Here is an 18628-nt window from a genome sequence, read left to right on the forward strand (position 1 = left end):
GTGCCCTGACATAGTAGAAGCCCCGTCAAAGCAGACGAAACTCACAGAATTCCAGGAAACATTGATTGTGTTGAGAACTGCTTGCAATGTGGAAAACACAGAGTCGCTGTCTAAATTTTTAAGCCTGTCGAGAGTAAGGAAGACCTCCACTGGCCTGTTCTTAATTTCGCAGAAGTACCTAATAACAACGGAGAGTTGTTAATGATGACTGGAGTCACTTGTTTCGTCGCGCATGAGCGAGACTGTTTTACCTTCTATGCGGTGGACAATCGAAGAAAAAATGGCTGCATGCAGTGACTCTAGGATGTCATTTTGTATTCTGTTGCTGATGTAGGAGGCGTTTTTTGGGCCTGACTCTAAATGGCCCCGCAAAATGGGGTCATACTTCTTTAAGATATTAACTATCTCTAAATATAGACCTTGCTCTGCGCTTTCCTTATTTTCACTGTGCCCTCTGAATGGCCTTCCTCCCTTTGAGAGAAGAACAACGATGTCAGTAAGGCGCTTTAGCACCTCACGATTTTGTTTTCGTTTTTCTTCAACTTGAGACGCTCGTCGTTCAAAGCTTTCATCCAGCATTGAAGCAATCAATCTGTTTGCTTTGGAGCAATTCCATGACACAACACTGTTAAGATGGCCCTCAGACCTTTCATGCTGATTAAACCTTTCTATCGCTTTCTTCCAAGTTCGAAACCCAGTTGAAACAAAGGATGGGTCTAAATGTGCTTTGGTAGCACTGCCCGGCGGAAACGCCCGACAACAAAAGCAAAAGGCTGCATCTTTTGCTGGACTGTATTCAAGCCAGCTGAACTTTGCAAACCAGTGTTCACAAAAGCTGCGCTTTCGATTATTCGTTTCTGTTTGGGCATAGCTGCCCAGATGAGGCTGAAAAGGACCCCGTGCTTGCCTGGCTTGCTAGTCCAGGTCGTTAGTCGGCATTGGCAGCGACGGGTCGTCGTCAGACATTTGGTTCTGGTTGGTGGAAAGCGTTGAGCAAAATCTCGGAGGCTCATCTGGTGCATCAGCGATGTGGCTTGGCGTTGGCACACAATTTGGCGTCGTGGCACAGCATGGTGAAGTGGCGCAGTCGTCAGCTTGCTGGTGGCTGGACATCTTTTCCGGTTCATTTTGTTCATGCTGCTCTTTGCAGCTTGTTGACTGTGCTGCAAACAAATAAGAGAAGTATAACTTTTTAGTTTTCTTTTTACCTGTTAACATGGCTCTTAGAACACGCTCGAAAAGAAGTCTGAGTAAACAATCACAGAACCAACTGCGCCAATAATAAATATATATTTTTGGAAATTTTACGACAGCTTTCTCATCGACAGCTCAGCATAGTCTCTCCAAGCTAACATCAGCAACCGCTGCTCGGAGGCGAGCCAAACACGGCCTGCTGATTGTGTTTTCTACGTTTTAACGTAAACAACCTTTTTGAAAAAACTAAGTTGCTGAAAAGCTAGTTTTTTTTTTTTTATGTCGGTGATGTTAGTCGCGCTAGAGTTACTAGTCTGGCCGAGGAGCACTACCTTCTTTGTTCATCGCGACAGAAGTTCGCGCCCTTCTCGTATAGTTAATAATTTCTAGAGAGATAATCCTGCACAGAGTGTATACACGACTCAAACATTTTAAGACTGCGTTTTATTAATGGTGAGCACTGGCGCTGGGCACGGAAATGCCCAGAGTTGCCGAGTACGTCAGTGAAGACAGACGGGGCTCTAATAGAAACATTGCTAAATTCGTTAGACACATTTTCCTTTGTGAGGACTTAAACATTCATGAGTGGGTGCGTCTCTCACTCTCACTGTTGCCTTCGTTCATGAGGCACTTCATTCGCCTCAACAAGATCAGTCATTTTGCTCAACGGGGTCCTGTTGAGGTGCCACGCTATCGTCTACGAACAGACTTCATAGAATGATACCGACACAAGCTGCTATATAGAGACTTTTAATGAAAAGGATATGAATAATTTAACCAACTAAACTGAGATCTGGAATGAATGAATTCAACAACGAAGAAAAATACTACAAGGTCAGTTTACTCGTTTTTTTTCTTGGAAGGATCACATTATGTGAATGAAACGGCCTCTAGGAAGCCTTCACAGTGATGTGATTGACCTAAGCCGTTTTGGAGCAACTTTTGGAGCAGCCAGAACGGTGTTTTGGAGCAGCAAAAGTGGCCTTTGGAGCAGGTAATACAGTGTTTTGGAGCAACAAAAGTTGCTTTTGAAGCAGCCAGAACAGTGTTTCGGAGCAGCAAATGTGGTTTTTGGAGCAAATATTCTTAGAAAAATAAAAATACTTGTTTTAAGTGCTGGACGAACAAAAGGCACTTCACTCGCCGCAATAAACAAATTATGGTCAAGTTCAACCACCTGGGTGTCTTTCAACATGTAACTGAAATGCCAATGACATGACACATTTTGCAATGCTTTAGTTAAATTATACATATATATGTACCGTTATCGATAAATAAGAACCAAACTGCACATATTAAAATTTGTTTGAAAATGACCAGCTTATTAGTAAATAAGCTGGTATATTAGGGAATAAGCTAGTAGGTTGACTACCGTAGTTATCTAATATAATAAATGGAAGCAGTCTCCGACTGGTGAAACACGTTACTGCAGTGCAATGCAAAATTGTACACAAGACAAAGGTGCTTTTCTTTTTGCTTTTCGAAACTTTCTAGTACAAGGATGCTGCAAGCCTCGCTTTGCCTTTGACTAGTAATGAATTCCCACTTTCAATGTCTCCAAAGAGACATTGAGACATCCCACAAGTGAACAGTACTGTGGCCGTTGCCGAGCGATTCCGAAAAACCGCTTGCCACCGTTTAACTTGTTCCCGACGTGCCAGATTTTCGTGAAAAGTAAGCAAACATAAAACAATGGGTTGCAAGTGTCCCGGCTGGTGCCTCTGTCGTGCAGTCATGTTCGCATGCACATGAGGGCAACTTCGGCAGGCTTGCATTTGCACGTGCTTCGTCGCACGAGCGGAGATGGCTGTTCGATCGAGACAGACACCACGCCAATCCGCTCCGTCGCCAACTGGTTCCCAAAATTGTATGCAAAATGTAATTGTCCAGCATACGACAAAAAACAGTCCAGCAGCAAGTGCTTGCCAGGCCGGCAGGCGAGGTACAAGCTAAACGCACAGAGAAAAGGACCTGAGCGAGTCAGGTCAAAACAATACATCGCGAGTCAGGGTCAAAAATGTACTTGGAGCGCTTTGTACAACGACTGAAGCACTGAAGCGTCAACACACGCCCGCGTCTATCGTTGAAATTGTTTTTAAAAAGACGCGAGACGAGACCACGGTGTAGACGAGACACATGAACGACGAGAGCATGAAACGAGAGGTGGCGGGAAAAACTATGCAAGACCGGATGGACGATTGATACAGGGTACTTTTTGTTGGGCGGCCGCTTGCGCTACCTAGCTCATGTATGCTCAGTTACGGTACTCAGTTTAGTTTCGGTTTTGAAAGACGACCAAAATTGATCTTTTGGCGCAGGCCTGGCGCAGTTTACCCATATTTTGGCAAAATGTAGCAGGATGTAGCAGGGTTCACCCCTTGGCGCAGTTTGGCGCAATTGGCGCAGCAATCACATCACTGCCTTCATACAAGCACTGAACGTCCCTGAATTGACTCATCCAATCACCAAACCAGTACCGATGTGCACGGTGGACCCCTTCTTTCGTTTCTAATAAATTGCACTGTTCTCTCTTTCTATACTGCTCCGGCAATTTATGGGGTTCTAAAATAGCGGTGTCGTTTGCAGTGGCGGATCCGGGTCCATATCACAAGAGCGAATGACATTTTAGCGAACGGCGACATTTGAGCGAATGGTCTTTTTAGCGAATAACGGGGGCGCGCGTTAACCCATCCGTCGCGCTGCGCTTTACGCCGCTTCGCGGCGACAGTCTGCGGCAACTCATTACAAAAATATGAGCTCACTTGGCCCACCCGAAAACGCCGCTTCGCGGCGTCCGACTATTCGCTAAAGTGTCGTTCGATGAAACGTGGGCGTTCGCTAAAACGTCATTCGATCAAGTGAGTGCCTCCCGGCGGATCCAAGGGGGGGGCGGTGGGGGCGATCGCCCCCCCAAACGCCTCGCCAGGCACCCCCCCCCGGGGTTCTTCGTCAGCTCGAAGAAAAAACGTAAGCAATCGACGCAGGATGCAGCTTGTACAACCAGGTGACCAATTGCTTTTCTTTTCAACTGAGAGAGGAAGCAAATGCTCTGGGTACAGTGTAGTCTGGGTCTGAGCTTCTCCTGAAGACGCTCCGGACTTCCCCACGACCTTGGCTTAAACATAAGCCCGCTTTCGTCCTCGCCTCCATCCCTCACTGAGGATCAGATCAGCGCCGCAGCGCGGAATACAGAAAGAAGCCGACGAGCGCCAGAAGGGGGAGATGTTTTCTCTAATGGGCTTCATACTGCCTGCGGTACGACTTCTCGTGGCGGGAAGCTAATAAAAGAAAGATAAACGGTACGAGCACTCTAAAGGCTGGAGGCTGCTTACGCTAGGGAGCCTTCATGTGCGCTCATGAAGGCATCCTAGCTTACACGGGGTCCTCAAGCCGACGCCGTAGGCATTTATTCGTATACAATGCCGTTTCAACTTAGGGTGGCAGGACATATTTTAGGAAAGGCGTTCGCTACCCCTTGTCTCCCCTTGGCGCCGTCTTTACTTTTTGAGTTAAACGCGGCTTCTGTGGATTGATGGCAGAGCTTTCGCGCGGCTTTGCAGGAGCGAATACGTGTGTGTCTAATGGAACAGAGGCGGGGCTTGCTGGTTTCCGACTGCGGCTTCGAATTCCCTACTTAAGGGACTTGGGGAAAACGAGCCTTTTCAAAGATCCGACTATACATAAATTAAATAGAGAGTGCCTGTGCCCCTTCGAGTGAACACCGACTCCTAAACATCCATGCTGCAGTCGTGATCGGCCTTTAGCCCAGTTGAGATTCGCCGACCGGACAACCGCTCTGCCCCATCATATCTCTGCACCTGTCCTCTCGACCCTGACGAATGAGCTAACTACCCAGAAACAAGTGTTCTTTTCACACAGAAAATATCCAGACGAATTGCAATTGAATATAATTTGGAAGGATCCATTGCTGGTTTAAGGTCTTATCTAAGTTTAAAAGTTATAGTTGCAGAACTGCAACATGCTTTCATAAATATTCAACAATTATTCGCTTTCGTTCTCTCGAGTTGCATCCAGAACACGTGAAAACACAAGTTTGGGTTGGCAATGCCGCATGTGCTGCGCTCTAGACATTCCAAATATACGGCGAACAACAGACGAACTTGCCTGACAGCTTTCGTTTCGATCGCTGCGTCAACAGTGTTTTGACGCCGCGAGCAGCGTCGAAGCCGCCGGGCCATTTTTGTCGCTTGTTTGCAACGTACTCGCTCCATTGATTTAAGCCGCTCTTCCCGTTGCCGCAGCAGTTAAGCACTAGCTGCAACCAGAATGTCTGCCAAGGCAATGTCTTTAAGCTTCCCTAAATCAACTGCTCACGTAGTGTCGGTCTGAAACCCAAGTTTCAGAAAGGATAGTGCCACCACAATTTTCGAGCATACCTCGGCAAACCTCACTCATGAGGGCCCTCACTCACCCTCATCTTCACAGGTGAGGTGAGGGTGAGTGAGTTTCTGAACCAGGAAAATTCATGAGTGTGAGGGTGAGTGAGGGTGAGTGAGGGCTGTGAGGGCGGTGAGGGCGGTGAGGGCCGTGAGGGCGGTGAGGGCGGTGAGGGCCATGAGTGCGTGAGGGGCGTGAGGGCGGTGAGTGGCGTGAGGGCTGTGAGTGCGTGAGGGCCGTGAGGGCGGTGAGGGCGGTGAGGGCGGTGAGGGCGGTGAGTGGCGTGAGGACTATGAGTGCGTGAGGGCCGTGAGGGCGGTGAGGGCCGTGAGGGCGGTGAGTGGCGTGAGGGCGGTGAGGGCCATGAGTGCGTGAGGGGCGTGAGGGCGGTGAGTGGCGTGAGGGCTCTGAGTGCGTGAGGGCCGTGAGGGCTGTGAGGGCCGTGAGTGGCGTGAGGACTATGAGTGCGTGAGGGCCGTGAGGGCGGTGAGTGGCGTGAGGGCGGTGAGTGTCGTGAGGGCCATGAGTGAGTGAGGGCCGTGAGGGCGGTGAGGGACGTGAGGGCGGTGAGTGCGTGAGGGCCGTGAGGTTCAGTGAGGGTGAGTGAAGGGCTGAAGGTGAGTGTGACTGTGAGGGTGAGGGTGAGTGAGGGGCTGAAGGTGAGTGTAGCTGCGAGGGTGAGGGTGAGTGAGGGGCTTAGGTAAGTGTGGCTGTGAGGGTGAGGGTGAGTGAGGGTGACCTAAAATGCCGACCTCTGTTTTCGAGATACTTGCCTCTAGCGTGGTCACCCGAAAGGTTTTAATTCAAAGAGTTCATCCCCGACAGGTAAACCGATACAAAAGCTCTCAAGATCTATATTATGTTATCAGAGTTTAGTAAAAACGATAACTCTACAAACAATATAAACACTCCCTCCCCGCCGTTTTACATCGAGGAACCGCCCCCCCTAAAATGGAGGTCTGGATCCGCCCCTGGTCGTTTGCATGGGCACCGACAGGACCTTCTTTCTAACATTTGTCACACATTCAGTTTTAATATCCAGCCACTAAACTACCAGTATATACCATGGAAAAGTTCAAAATATTTTCACAATTCGGACACTCAAAAAAAACTTCAAATTAATTAATCAGATAGCATGAATGATGTGAAATGACCGAAATCTGATATTCCTCCACCCGAGTAAGTTACCAAGCTTTCACCTAATTACGAAAGATAAAGGCAATGTCACTGATGGGTCCGGCTACCAGAGGGCCAGTACTTCTGAGGACTTTCCTGCGAGCTTGGATGCAAGCAAGTCAATCGTTCAGCTCGATCACTAGGTAGGTACGACTTACCTACCGATCTCAACAAGCTGAAAGCCAACCTGAAGGTTCCTGCTCCATGGAATCGCCATGCACTTTGTTATTTCTCAGGATTCATCATCTATAGCATGCAAGCTGCCTGCCTCAAATGTTTCAGCTATTGGCTCTATTCAACCACCTGCTCCAGAAAAATGTGAAATAGAGGTGTGTATTAAAGGAAGACGACGGCTTTAACAAGGCAAAGCAGACACTGCTGCGTCAGGCTCCTGGTGTATCGCGACCACACTGAGGAACTGATCCTGAATGTGCCACACCTCCAGAGGCAGTTGAACCAGAGTCGTCACACAACATCCACGGAGTCAAAAGGCCCATAGGAGGTTAACCTTCTTCCAAGAATTCCATGACAGACGCATGGGTATCAACGCAATGAGGTAAGGCAATGGTTGATGCCGTACAACCTTGAACAATATGCCAACAGGCTGCATATCAATGCCACCAGAAGCAGAGCCACAAGCTTGGCCAGAACCCACGGCTCCATGGACAAGAATTTACATGGACTGCACTGCACCTATCGAAGGTAAAATGGTGCTAATTGTGGTAAACAGTTACCAAGATTGAAAGAAACCACTGGCATCAGCAGCCAGCCAACTCCACTGCAACAGTCGAATATCTGAGGAACACGGTCGCCTGGTAAGGACTTCCTGTTTGCTTGGTGTCCAATAATGGAACACCATTCCCCGGCACGCTGTTTACCGACTTCATTACTCAGAATGAAATTGGCCACCTAAGGACTGCACCTAACTATCCACAGTCAAACAGACTTCCCGAGAGAGCTGTCAGAACGATCAAGGACAGTCTAAAGAAACTCTCGGGTGGTTCTTTGGCCGCATACTTGCCAAGATGGCTCCTTGTGTACCGTCGCACACCGCCTACCACAGGAGGACAATCTCCAACAGAGCTCGTGTTCAACTTTTGTCCTAGAGTTTGCTGCATGGACCTCATCACTGAGACCCAGGAGCCAAAGGTAGACCTGGAAAGACCTAGCAACCTTAAAGAAAGCAGCCCTGTTTTCGAAAGAAACATGGGAGCTGTAGAACAATAAGGACCAAGATCATCTTCCAGGTTGTCAAAAACTGCATGACTTTGGTAAGATCCACCATGGCACAATGAAGCACCACCTGGGCCAGTTGTGCCCCAGACGCTTTAACTCAACTCATTTTTAGTCAGATGATGAAATTACCACTGGGCACTAACTTGATTGGCAGTTAACAAGTGAAAAAACCAGGCTATGGACCAGGAACTGAGCAGGCATTTTAAGCAGTGCAAGGATGCCCCACTCAGGCACGGACAACACCAACCAAGATGAACCTTTAGCTTGTGTGGCAAAGTGTCGGATCAGGCCGCCACCAGGGGTCAGTGTTTCTGGGGGCTTCCCTGTGCAACAGCCATGGGCTTTCTTTCTTTTCCCACACTTTCCAGTGACCATGTAACAAACATGTATGACACGGCCATGTCAATTATTCCCTAATAAACAAATAGGTATGATCCTTGCACTCCATGGATAAAGCAGCCACCAACAATTTCAACATTGGTCTGTATGGAGTCAAAAAACAAGGAAATAAAGGAACTTCTGACACACAACTATTCTTGATGCATGCACACAATAGACTGCTTCCATGAAGCCCTGCATGCAACACGGCGCGCGTTGCACTCTGGGAACTAGTTGGCCAGGGAGGAGAGTGGCATGGTTTCGGTTTCGATCGACATGTCGACCAGAGATTACACACAGAGCGTGGACTATAAACGGCCATTATCTCATGTTTTCTGGTCCCGAGAGCGTCATTTGCAGGGTGCTGGAACGAAATGTTTTTCGTTCCGTTTTCATTTTCGTTCCCTACAAAAAAGTTCCGTTCCGTTTTCGCTCCGGAACGAAAAAATAATGCTCCGTAACGGTTCGTAACGGTTTCTTTCTATGGAAAAAAAAAAACAATCTCAGCAACAATTAAAAGGAACGTAACGTTTATTTTTACACAAAAATAGATAATTCAGGCGCTCTAGAGGAATCCGCGGAAACGACATTGCTTCCGAGATCATGTTCATTTCCTTGAGAATGAGATCATGATCAATAAGGCACCGAGCATGATCTCAGAAGCAGCACGTCATCAAGTGTGCTCGGTGAAAGGCAAGACCTCTGGTCCGATAAAATAAATTTCAGCGCCGAGAAGGCCCTGAAGGCCCATAGGGATGAAGAAGTACACTTTTGCAACAGAGTCTCAGACTGCCGTATCCGTAGAAAAACAAAAGATGGACTTCTACAACGCCGGGTCACAAGCTTCCCGCGCTTGCCGTGATCTGTTGTCTGTCTGTGTCGTCCGAAGAAAGCATGGAGGGAGAGGGCGCAAGAGCCAAGGAGAGCATTGCGAGCGTGTGGAGGCGTCGCGCCACCGCGCTCTCATTGGTGGGAAGCAATGGCGCCTTGCGTCATGTTTTTTGTTTCTCGTTGTATTTTTTGTCTTTGTTTTTGCTATGCTTGTTCGCCCGGAGTTTAGACGCGGGGGCGATGGCTTGCTTGTCTTCTCTTTAATTATGGTACAAACCAACGGCTGTCTCTTCGCTGCGTGAAACGAATTACTGAAATACCTGATATTTTCCCTTGAACCAAAAACCGATAAGAAATTTTTTCGGTTTCACTCCGGAACAAAATAATAAATAACGTTTCGATTACGTTTCCGTTCCGCCAAAAAATATTGTTTTTTTCGTTTTTCGTTTTGTTCCGATACCCTGGTCATTTGTGGTCTATAAACTAACCTAAATGGCCAGACCTCGAAGCTTTAGCACAAGCTCGAGACGTATATAGCTTCTCTTAACACATGCTTGTTCTATTTTTGTACTTGAGCCTTTTTGTTAGCGTTTCGAGGTATCTGGACGAGCCAGTGCTGGGAATCTCGACGCTGCGAAGCTCGGGGATCTTGCTTATGTACGAATCAACAGGCTGTAGCAACCAATAAGTATGCATACATCAAGCTCGCGCCTTTACATTATATGTTGTTGATCAGGAAGTTTGTTTGTTTCATGCGTCCATAGAAGAAATATTACTTTTTGCAATTACTGTTTTCTTAATACGCCTGTGTACGCAAAGTAAAACTCGGAGGTGCCATTGAAAAGCTCAATTATAACACAGTTCTTATCTCTTATCTGTACTGACCCGCAGCACTGCACGAAGCGAAGTCCCCACCCACTTGCATTTTACTAATATCCAACATCGCGTATGCACGTAAAGTTATCCTGCAATCGTATAGGCACATTCGCGCATACAAACCATTTTAAGAAAGCAAAAGTCGAGCACTTGTGTGAAAAATGTTGCACCATTCGCCAGAAGTACGCCGGACGGGTATGAACCCCTATGCGGTGCGCCAAACAAACGAAATTATTCAAAGTGCATTTGACGGTTGCTAATGGCCATAATATTTGTCATGTGTTAGCTTTCTTCCTGCCTGAGTATGCCGCGATAATTTCGGACACACCGTTCAGGCACAGATCTTGAGCGTCAGTAAAAGCTCGTCCAAAAAGGCTTAGCGAGGAGTAGGGGACGCTTGTTAGGGCCTCCGTCGTAGCTAGCCCATCTCCGCGTTTGCGAAAACTTAATCGTCTATCAGCATAAAATTTGAGTGGGAGATATATGATGACACGAGGAAGACATCATAGTAACTTTGATGCAGTAGTGAGGTCGAATTTATTGCGTTTCCTTAGAAGTTCACGCGTCAACGCTGGGCTCAACTTTGATACTCCTGTGAGGATGCGGCTTGCTTTTCGCCCAATGAAGTAACAAGAAGCGGACATTTGGCAAACAAAATATGTGTAATGCTCCAGGTGACCGAATTTCACTTGTAGTTCACTGGTACTAGACGGGATTATTGAAATTGAACTCAAAGATGATGTGACTAAGCCACGTCCTACTACGTTTGCATACGCACTCAAATATCCGGTGTTTCGGGAACGAAAAAAAGTGCCTCGGCCTTCGTTTTGTATCGCTCGAGAATGAGTATATTGTACATTCGTAAAAAAGTCAGATAATCGAAACTGCAAGCAGTGCGTTCGGTCGCGGCGTGATAGCATGAGGTGAATCTGCCTAGTCGAAACCGAAACTGAGTGGCCAACTAGTTCCCAGAATGCACTGCATGGTATTTCGCCGCAATGGGGCGCGTCGGTTTTGGAAGAAGTCCATTGGCCAGCAGTCTCCTTGCAACATCCTGGACACAGCAACAAAACCCAGCCCTTGCACCTGTTACACTGAGTACGAGCGTCTGACAAAAACTAACTCACGGAAAGGAAATGGCGGCAGTTAGGTCTACTGCAAACGAACTAACACACAGATACCTGACAATAATTAAGTCTGCAACTACAATGAAATAAAATGAGACAGACCCAAAAGCTGCAACCGATGACCATGGAGGGGACATGGGTCTCGTGCCTCTGCAAGAAAAAACACAGAAACTGCAAAATTAAAATAGGCAAGTGGATAAACCAAAAGGGTCGGAGGCAAAGCATAGGCTCCCAGAAGCGTAAAGGTGCTGCACGGTGAAGACTCACATGGAAAGCTCATGAAGTAAAGGGATGGCTTGCAAATGTCTTAAGCAAGTGCAGAAGTGAAAAACTTGAGGATACAGAGAGAGTGCATATTTCGAGGTGTGCGAATGACACGAGGAAAGTGAACAGTGTCACGATCTTTCTGGAACGTGGACGAAGGGGGCCGAAGCACCCGCCGAGAAGAGACGACACGCAGCCTGGTTGAGGGTGGACGATGACTGACCCGAGCAGTGTGTGCTCGACGGCGTTTATTGGGGCGCGATGAACAATGTTGCCCGCCGAGGCTGGCGGCCACAGGCGGGCGGACCGGAGGGGGGCGCTACATACTTGTCACATCCCTCCCCCCCAGTTTGTTTCTCAAAACAAAATATATAAAAAAAACACACGGCCGACACCAACTCGGCGTCTGCTCATACCAAGTCCTGGCTGGTCGACGGCGAAGATCACCCAGGCGAGTAGCGGTCAGGTGGCCTTCGCTGCCGCGTACTCCGCCTGGGCACTGGAGTCGATGGGCCAGGTGGGGCAACGCCGGGCGCTGCCTGTACCGGTCGCGCTCCACCCGGTGGAGCTGCAGGGACCGGATAAGGGATTGGCACCGGTCCAACTGGTGCCTGAGGAGTGGCGACGCTTGTCGCCTCCGGGGTGGATGGCGCTCCGCTGGCCGCGACTGGTGCTGTTGGGCCCCCTGCAGGCTGGTCCTCTGAAGCGACGACCGAGGGTGGAAGCCAGGTCCCGAGGCGAGGCCTGACATGGTCGGCGTGCCGGTGCCAGGTGGTCCCGTCGGGCATGCGGACGAGCAGCGATGAGGCACTCGCTGGTGAAACCACACGCCCGGCAGACCAGGGTGGGCCAGGACGGAAGTTCCTGGCGTACACCGACGCTCCCGGCTCCGGCAAAGGCCCGGGACGGCACCCTCGGTCAGCACCCAGCTTCTGCTTCAGCTGCTTCAGGAGCGCAGTGGACCGGAGGTCTGGATGCAAGACGTCCAGGGGGGTCTTGACCATCCGGCCCAGCAGAAGCTCGCAGGGGGCACGGCCAGTGACCTCATGCGGTGTGGTCCGGTACTGAAACAGTACCCGGGCCACCTGAGTACGGAAATCCCCGGGCTGGCTCTTCTTGAGCTTGTCCTTGATGGTCTGGACCACTCGCTCGGCCGCACCATTGGAAGCGGGGTGGTACGGCGGAACCAGCATCCGGCGGATTCCATTCCTCTGCAGCCAGTCCAGGTACTCGGCGCTGGCGAAAGCGGGACCATTATCAGACACGATAATGTCCGGCAATCCCTGCGCCGCGAAGACCTGCCGCAGAGCCGCAATGGTCGCGCTTGCCGAGGGACTGGAGACTGGCAGTGCCTCCACCCACTTTGAGAAGGCGTCCACTACCACCAGGAAGTAGTGGCCCTTGAAGGGTCCCGCATAGTCCACGTGCAAGCGGGACCACGGCCTCTGTGGGAACGGCCAGGGGGTGATTTCCACGTGGCGCGAGGCTCGCTGGTTCTCCTGGCAGACCTGGCAGCCTTGCACCTGGTGCACGATGTCCTGGTCCAAGCCAGGCCACCAAACGTGCGACCGGGCCACCATCTTGGTCTTTTCGATGCCAGGATGCCCCGCGTGCAGCAGCTGCAGCACCTTGGCCCGCAGACTTTGTGGAATCACCACCCTGGTGACAGGGGAAGAATGACAGGGGAAAAGACAAGCTAACATGGGCAGGAAGTCTCTGCATAGGCTTTCATGCAAGACACCAGGAAGGAAAGTGTAGGCTACAAACATCCACATGAAGCAAAAAGGGATGAGTGAAACATAAGCAGTGCACAGCACAAGAAGGAGGACAAGAAAAAAAAAAAAAAACATGATACAGAAGAGCAAGTTTGCATGACAGCGAAAGCTTCACATAGGCCTACACGCAGAGCAGAAGAAAAAGTGCTCCCCACAAAGAACCAAAGCAAGCGTAAAAAAATTCAGAGGCTTCATGCAGCCATATGCACAGAGCACAATAAAAAGAAAAGCTTCCCACAAACATCTGAAGCAAGCGTAAAAGTAAAAGAATATTCTGGGACTTCACTCAGGCTTACATGCAGAGCATAAGAAAAAGCAAGCTTCCCACAAAGAGCTGAAGAAAGTGTGAAAAAAATTTAGATGCTTCACGCAAACTTACACGCAGAGCACAAGAAAAAGAAAGGATTCCCACAAACATCTGAAGCAAGCATGAAAAAAATCCAGAGGCTTCATGCAGGCTTGCACGTAGAGCATAAGAAAAAGAGCTTCCCACAAACATCTCTAGTAAGCGTAAAAAAAATTCAGAGGCCTCACACAGGTTTACAGGCAGAGCCTAAGAAAAAAAGCGTTCCACAAAGACCCATAGCAAGCATAAAAAAATTCAGAGGCCTCAGGCAGAGCACAAGAAAATGGGCTTCTCACAGACCCGTAGCAAGCATAAAAAAATTCAGATGCTTACAAGCACAGCACAAGAAACTTCCCACAAACATCTGTAGCAAGCATAAAAAAAAATGCAGAGGCTTCACGTAGGCTTACATGGAGATCACAAGAAAAAGGGCCTCGCAGAAACAACCGTTGCAAGAGTAAAAAAAATTCAGAAGTGCCTCGGTAAACAAGGAACGCAAAAAATGAAAGCTTCTCTTAACACAAAGAAGAAAGCAAAGTAAAAAAAAATGAGAACGGGACAACAGTTTCATCAACTAAGGCAATCTAAAACACTAATTAGTTCTCCGAGGTCCTGCCATCGACTGCCGAAGTCCCTGCGTTCAGCTGCCCCAGCCGCCAACTCGCGACTTTTTTCCCGCAGGAACAGTTGCAGCCGTGCATGGCAGGATCGCCTGATGAGCTTCATTTTGATTTCATGGCAGTCGGGCAGCTGAACACATTGGCTCTCTGCAACCATCCTCGCCGATAGGCCGTCCAGGATGCCCCGTGCATGCATCAAATCCGCAATGAGGCTGCGAAAGACACTTTCACAAATTGTGAAGAGGGCGCGTGCAGCTTCAGAGGGGCAGGTCAGAGCGTCAGGGACATAACTCTTTAGCCTGAGGAGGCTATTTGCAGGTGCCATGGAGACTTGAACAGCTGCAGCACACGTGTCACATGTAGCATTATTTTTTACAACTCTTCGTACCACATACCCGCTTAATAGCCAAAGCTATTCTCCTCAGGTTGTGCCATGGTGAGTTCTACCTCCTCAAGAAAAATGTCGGTGGGCACAGCAGGTTGTACATCCAAGTCTGCGAGGTCAGCCAGGTAAAAGGAGGCATCGTCCAGTTCGTAGGACCCTGCCTTGGACGCCTTCAGGTACTGCGAGTGTGTGATGATTTTCAAGGTCATCTTAAACTCCAAGAAGTTGGGATAGGGTTGCCCTGTCGCACTACCGAAAACAAGTCTTCATGGCAGTCCTGCGTGAATCTGGATGTGAGCACAAATGAAAAAGAATGTCTCTCAATGAGACTTTGCTGCAGGTCCAGAATGGACTTGGGAGAGAGGATTACCCCCGCCTGCACTGGCTTGAACGCCCCATCCCCAATAGTGAGGTGGAGAAAAAGATCCTTAAATTTGACCAGAAAGTCAAGGGTGTTCTTGTAGCAGGCCTCATTTTGCCTGCTGATCGCAAGGACTGGGTGCCTGCTGCTCATAAGATCAAACCATTTGTTGACCTGTTCCAAAAACCAAGCCGTGGTGAGGAAGTTGGTGCTCCAGCCATGATTCTCCACCAGGAAGCGCAGGGCAGTGGCCGTGGAGTGACTGAGGACCCGTAGGGCAGTGCTCACCTACAAACACAGAACTGCTTTAGATCATCAAGTGTATGCAATGTTTGGTAAACTGGACTGAAGGAATCAATGATTTGAAACTTCCCCCTCAGTCAATAAAAGAACAGCATGGGCACTAAACGAAGAAAAGGCTGCTAACTTCCATTCCTGTTGTCCATACGAATGGTTTTTGCTGGTTTTTTACGAGTTTTTGCCACTCTCTTAAAGTTGGCAGTTCCACTTCATGAGCAAAGGTGATGAATGCCAGCACTGAAGTAAAGTATGGTTACTTTGGTAGCTGTGCGTTGCTAAAAGTGTCACCGACTCCGATTTGTGAACCACTGACTGATTTTGTTGAAAACACTTTAAGGGAAGCTAAAGAGGTTCTCCAAAAAAAATGAGTTAGAGGTAAATTCTTCCGTATTTGTATCCTGCAAATTTGAATATGCACTATTTGCTCAAGAAGTATCACCCAACGCAAAGAAATATTTAAAAAATTCACTCGGCATGATGTCACGTCAAGAACTTTCACCTGGCCACCGAAGCTCAAGCACCATCTCTCATGCAGTGTTCCGGCACATATGACCAGCCTTGCCCAATGCAGCGCTTTTTTTATTCTTGTGAAATGGTGCGTCATCTGCTACAGACGCCTAGTTCCCGCTACAATCTTTCACGCCTGACCAACATCCGCTAAATCTTTTATGAAAGTTTATAGGTGTACTAACGTCAAAACAAACAGGCGAGCGAAAATCGTGAGCATGAGGTGAATCGCACACAATTTGTCGACCACTCAAATAAGCTTGCAATAGCTGCAGAGATTCCGAGGATCCTTGTTGCGACGCTGCTGTCTCTCAGAAATTTCCTCCTAGCTTCTTACACCTCGGGAGGGCGGGGTTTCAGCGCTATGGTCAAAATGCTTTGATGGCTACTCCGGGCCTCAAATTGACAAATAATTTTAATATTCGTGATACTGGAGGCCATATGAAGATGATGCAAGTGTTTTTTAAAGGTACAAAACCGCTTTAGTTTCCCCTTAAGCAGGCACGTGCGAATAACGAATTTTATGTTTCAAGCGAATAAGAAGCTAATAGTGACTTGGGTCGAATAATTTCGAATCGCATATTGAATACTTGCGGTGCCTTTCTGATACTGCCATTGCGCTCAGCTTCCGCCATCTTGACAGTGTTGATGTCAAGATCGCGGAAGGTAGCTTAGCTTAATGGAAGCTAACCTAAGTTAGCTTCCAGTCGTGTGTAACTAGCTTAGCTAGCTACAAACAAGCTAAGCTACATGCTAACTTAGCTTAGCACTCTTACCTTAGTACACATTTTTCAAAACATTATAGTATTTGAGTGATGGATGAGTGTGAACGAGTATGAATAAAAAGTCATTTTAGATATGATATAAAGACTATCATACCTAAAACACCTAATATCAAGGGGCACACAGTAATCCACTGAAATGAGGTTAGACAAGAGTAATTTTGAGTATGTTTTGTTCACGTTCTCAAGGATGTGCGTAAATTCTGCAGTTGTTAATCGAAGCAACAAATGAAGCTTGTCATTTAGTTCTCCTTGTCAACAGCATTTTTCCTGTAGAGATAGCTTTCTAGTGCACAAACTCAGCATGTGAGCAACGATTATACTTTGTAAAGGAAAATCTAGCTGGTTTCATTTAGGTTATTCTCAAGTATCTGCCTACCCACTGCCAAGGCTCAGTTAATTCTGATCTAAATTACTGAATGACTCTCGCTTCAAATAAATCAAGCCCTACATAGAGATTGTAAGTAGATGAGAGATTTGTTAGTCCTCTTGCTATACCCAAATATTTGTTTTAAATCTTAGACTAAAGAAATGATGAGCAATGATGCACACTGCTTGACGGGACCTCAATTGTAGAGTAACACATATTCATGGTAAAAGCCAGTTTTTTTTTTTTTGGCCTTGAGGTAAGCACTTATATTGACCAGGAACATGAACAATCCTTACGCTACATTACAATGTTTTCCTGAATTCGTCGCACACGCGCGTGACCTCTTCTTCTCTGGAGGTGTGCCTTCCACTCAATGCACAATCGCAGTGCCTGCGAAATACGCACGATCACGGTGTTTTCTCTGTAAGTGTCGCTTCTGCACAGCACACCGGTGCTCGTTAAGAAGCGCACTCAACTGCGCTAACTCGCTGCAATCGCGACTTTGCCAGCACTTAGAAACTGTGCACATCACCGAACGAACGGCATGCAGCCAACTCATCGCGAGTGCCAAAGGCAACTGATAAGAGCGCTAGAGCGATCTCGACATCACAGGACACAGGACACACACGATTGGTAGATGAGATGATGACGTTTTATTCTAGTAAGGCCGCGCCAATCACGGGGTGCAGATTAGACCTACCTTCCACTACATTAATGGGACGCTTAGTACCTGGGAATGGTGACTAGAATGACGTCACGTGAGAACTGTGTATAGCCATAGGCTGGGGATGGCAACATGTGCAGCATGTGCTGAGCTGTAAACAATGTTTAATTTTGGCCATTCGTGTGCAGAGATTAGTCATGAGCTGCCCAAATGTTTGCCGAGGCACTTATTGTCACAAACCCAAGTCAAGTGTTCATGCAGTGCTCGTATGGAATCCATAAGCCTCATTCGACCATCATTACCACAGGGTGCTCTCCTAGACACCGTCAGCATAATTACCTCCATGGTCGCATCAGCAAGGTTACAAAAATTGGGAGTGAAGGAAACACTCCCCCTCTAAACTTGAATTCACATCTCGACGCGTGCAAGATACTGAGGTCAAACTAGTGCTGTATGCCTGCGATGAGAGAATCATTCCAACACAATATCAATAATCTACCCCTTCATACCACACTGCAACTAAGTGAAAAAGGAACCATGACACCAACTTATCATTTAAAAATAAATTGTGTAAAATACAAAAACACTACAGTTACTAACAAGGATATTATATCTGCAAATAATCAACAGGGAGCTTTGAAGCATTTGAGTAGCCTGACAACGAACTTGCCTTCAAGCCGCCGCCCCAGAGTTCTAGACGACGGCAATGGGAAGCTCCCCTCCAGTAGCAAGTCGTAGCCCAAGCTGCCACATGCAGATCGCATCTGCAGCGACTTCTTCACCGTCTCATTAGACCACTTGGACCCCCTGTTGCTGGATCTCGATAGAGCTGCCAGTTGGTCCGCAATGAAGAACTTGTGTAAGTGAGACCGGAATGTCGCTTCCTTTGTCTTTTGTAAGGCAGCCTGCCTCACCAAGCGATGATTCTCGTTCTCCAGCTGCTTGATCTTCCGGCTCATCTGAAGAAAGACATCTTCAGTGAGCCTAGGTGAAACGGGTGATGGAGAAAGAGGCTGTAGGGTTCGCTCAGAGGTCTTG

The 18628-nt window shown here is 48.0% G+C and overlaps 1 protein-coding gene across 1 annotated transcript; it reads right to left on the reverse strand.

Moving 5' to 3' along the window:
* Positions 1 to 716: 716 nt before the first annotated feature.
* Positions 717 to 14849, reverse strand: LOC121838494. Its single transcript, XM_042294772.1, has 3 exons — positions 14669 to 14849; positions 11319 to 11366; positions 717 to 1163 (listed from the first exon to the last, which is right to left on the reverse strand). Exons 1-3 carry the CDS (start codon positions 14813 to 14815, stop codon positions 717 to 719), a joined length of 642 nt encoding a protein of 213 aa, XP_042150706.1. The 5' UTR covers positions 14816 to 14849.
* Between the last annotated feature and the right edge of the window lie 3779 nt (positions 14850 to 18628).

This window comes from Ixodes scapularis, unplaced genomic scaffold (genome assembly GCF_016920785.2).
Source record: "Ixodes scapularis isolate PalLabHiFi unplaced genomic scaffold, ASM1692078v2 PGA_scaffold6__148_contigs__length_123643588, whole genome shotgun sequence".
NCBI classification, from domain to species: Eukaryota; Metazoa; Arthropoda; class Arachnida; order Ixodida; family Ixodidae; genus Ixodes; species Ixodes scapularis.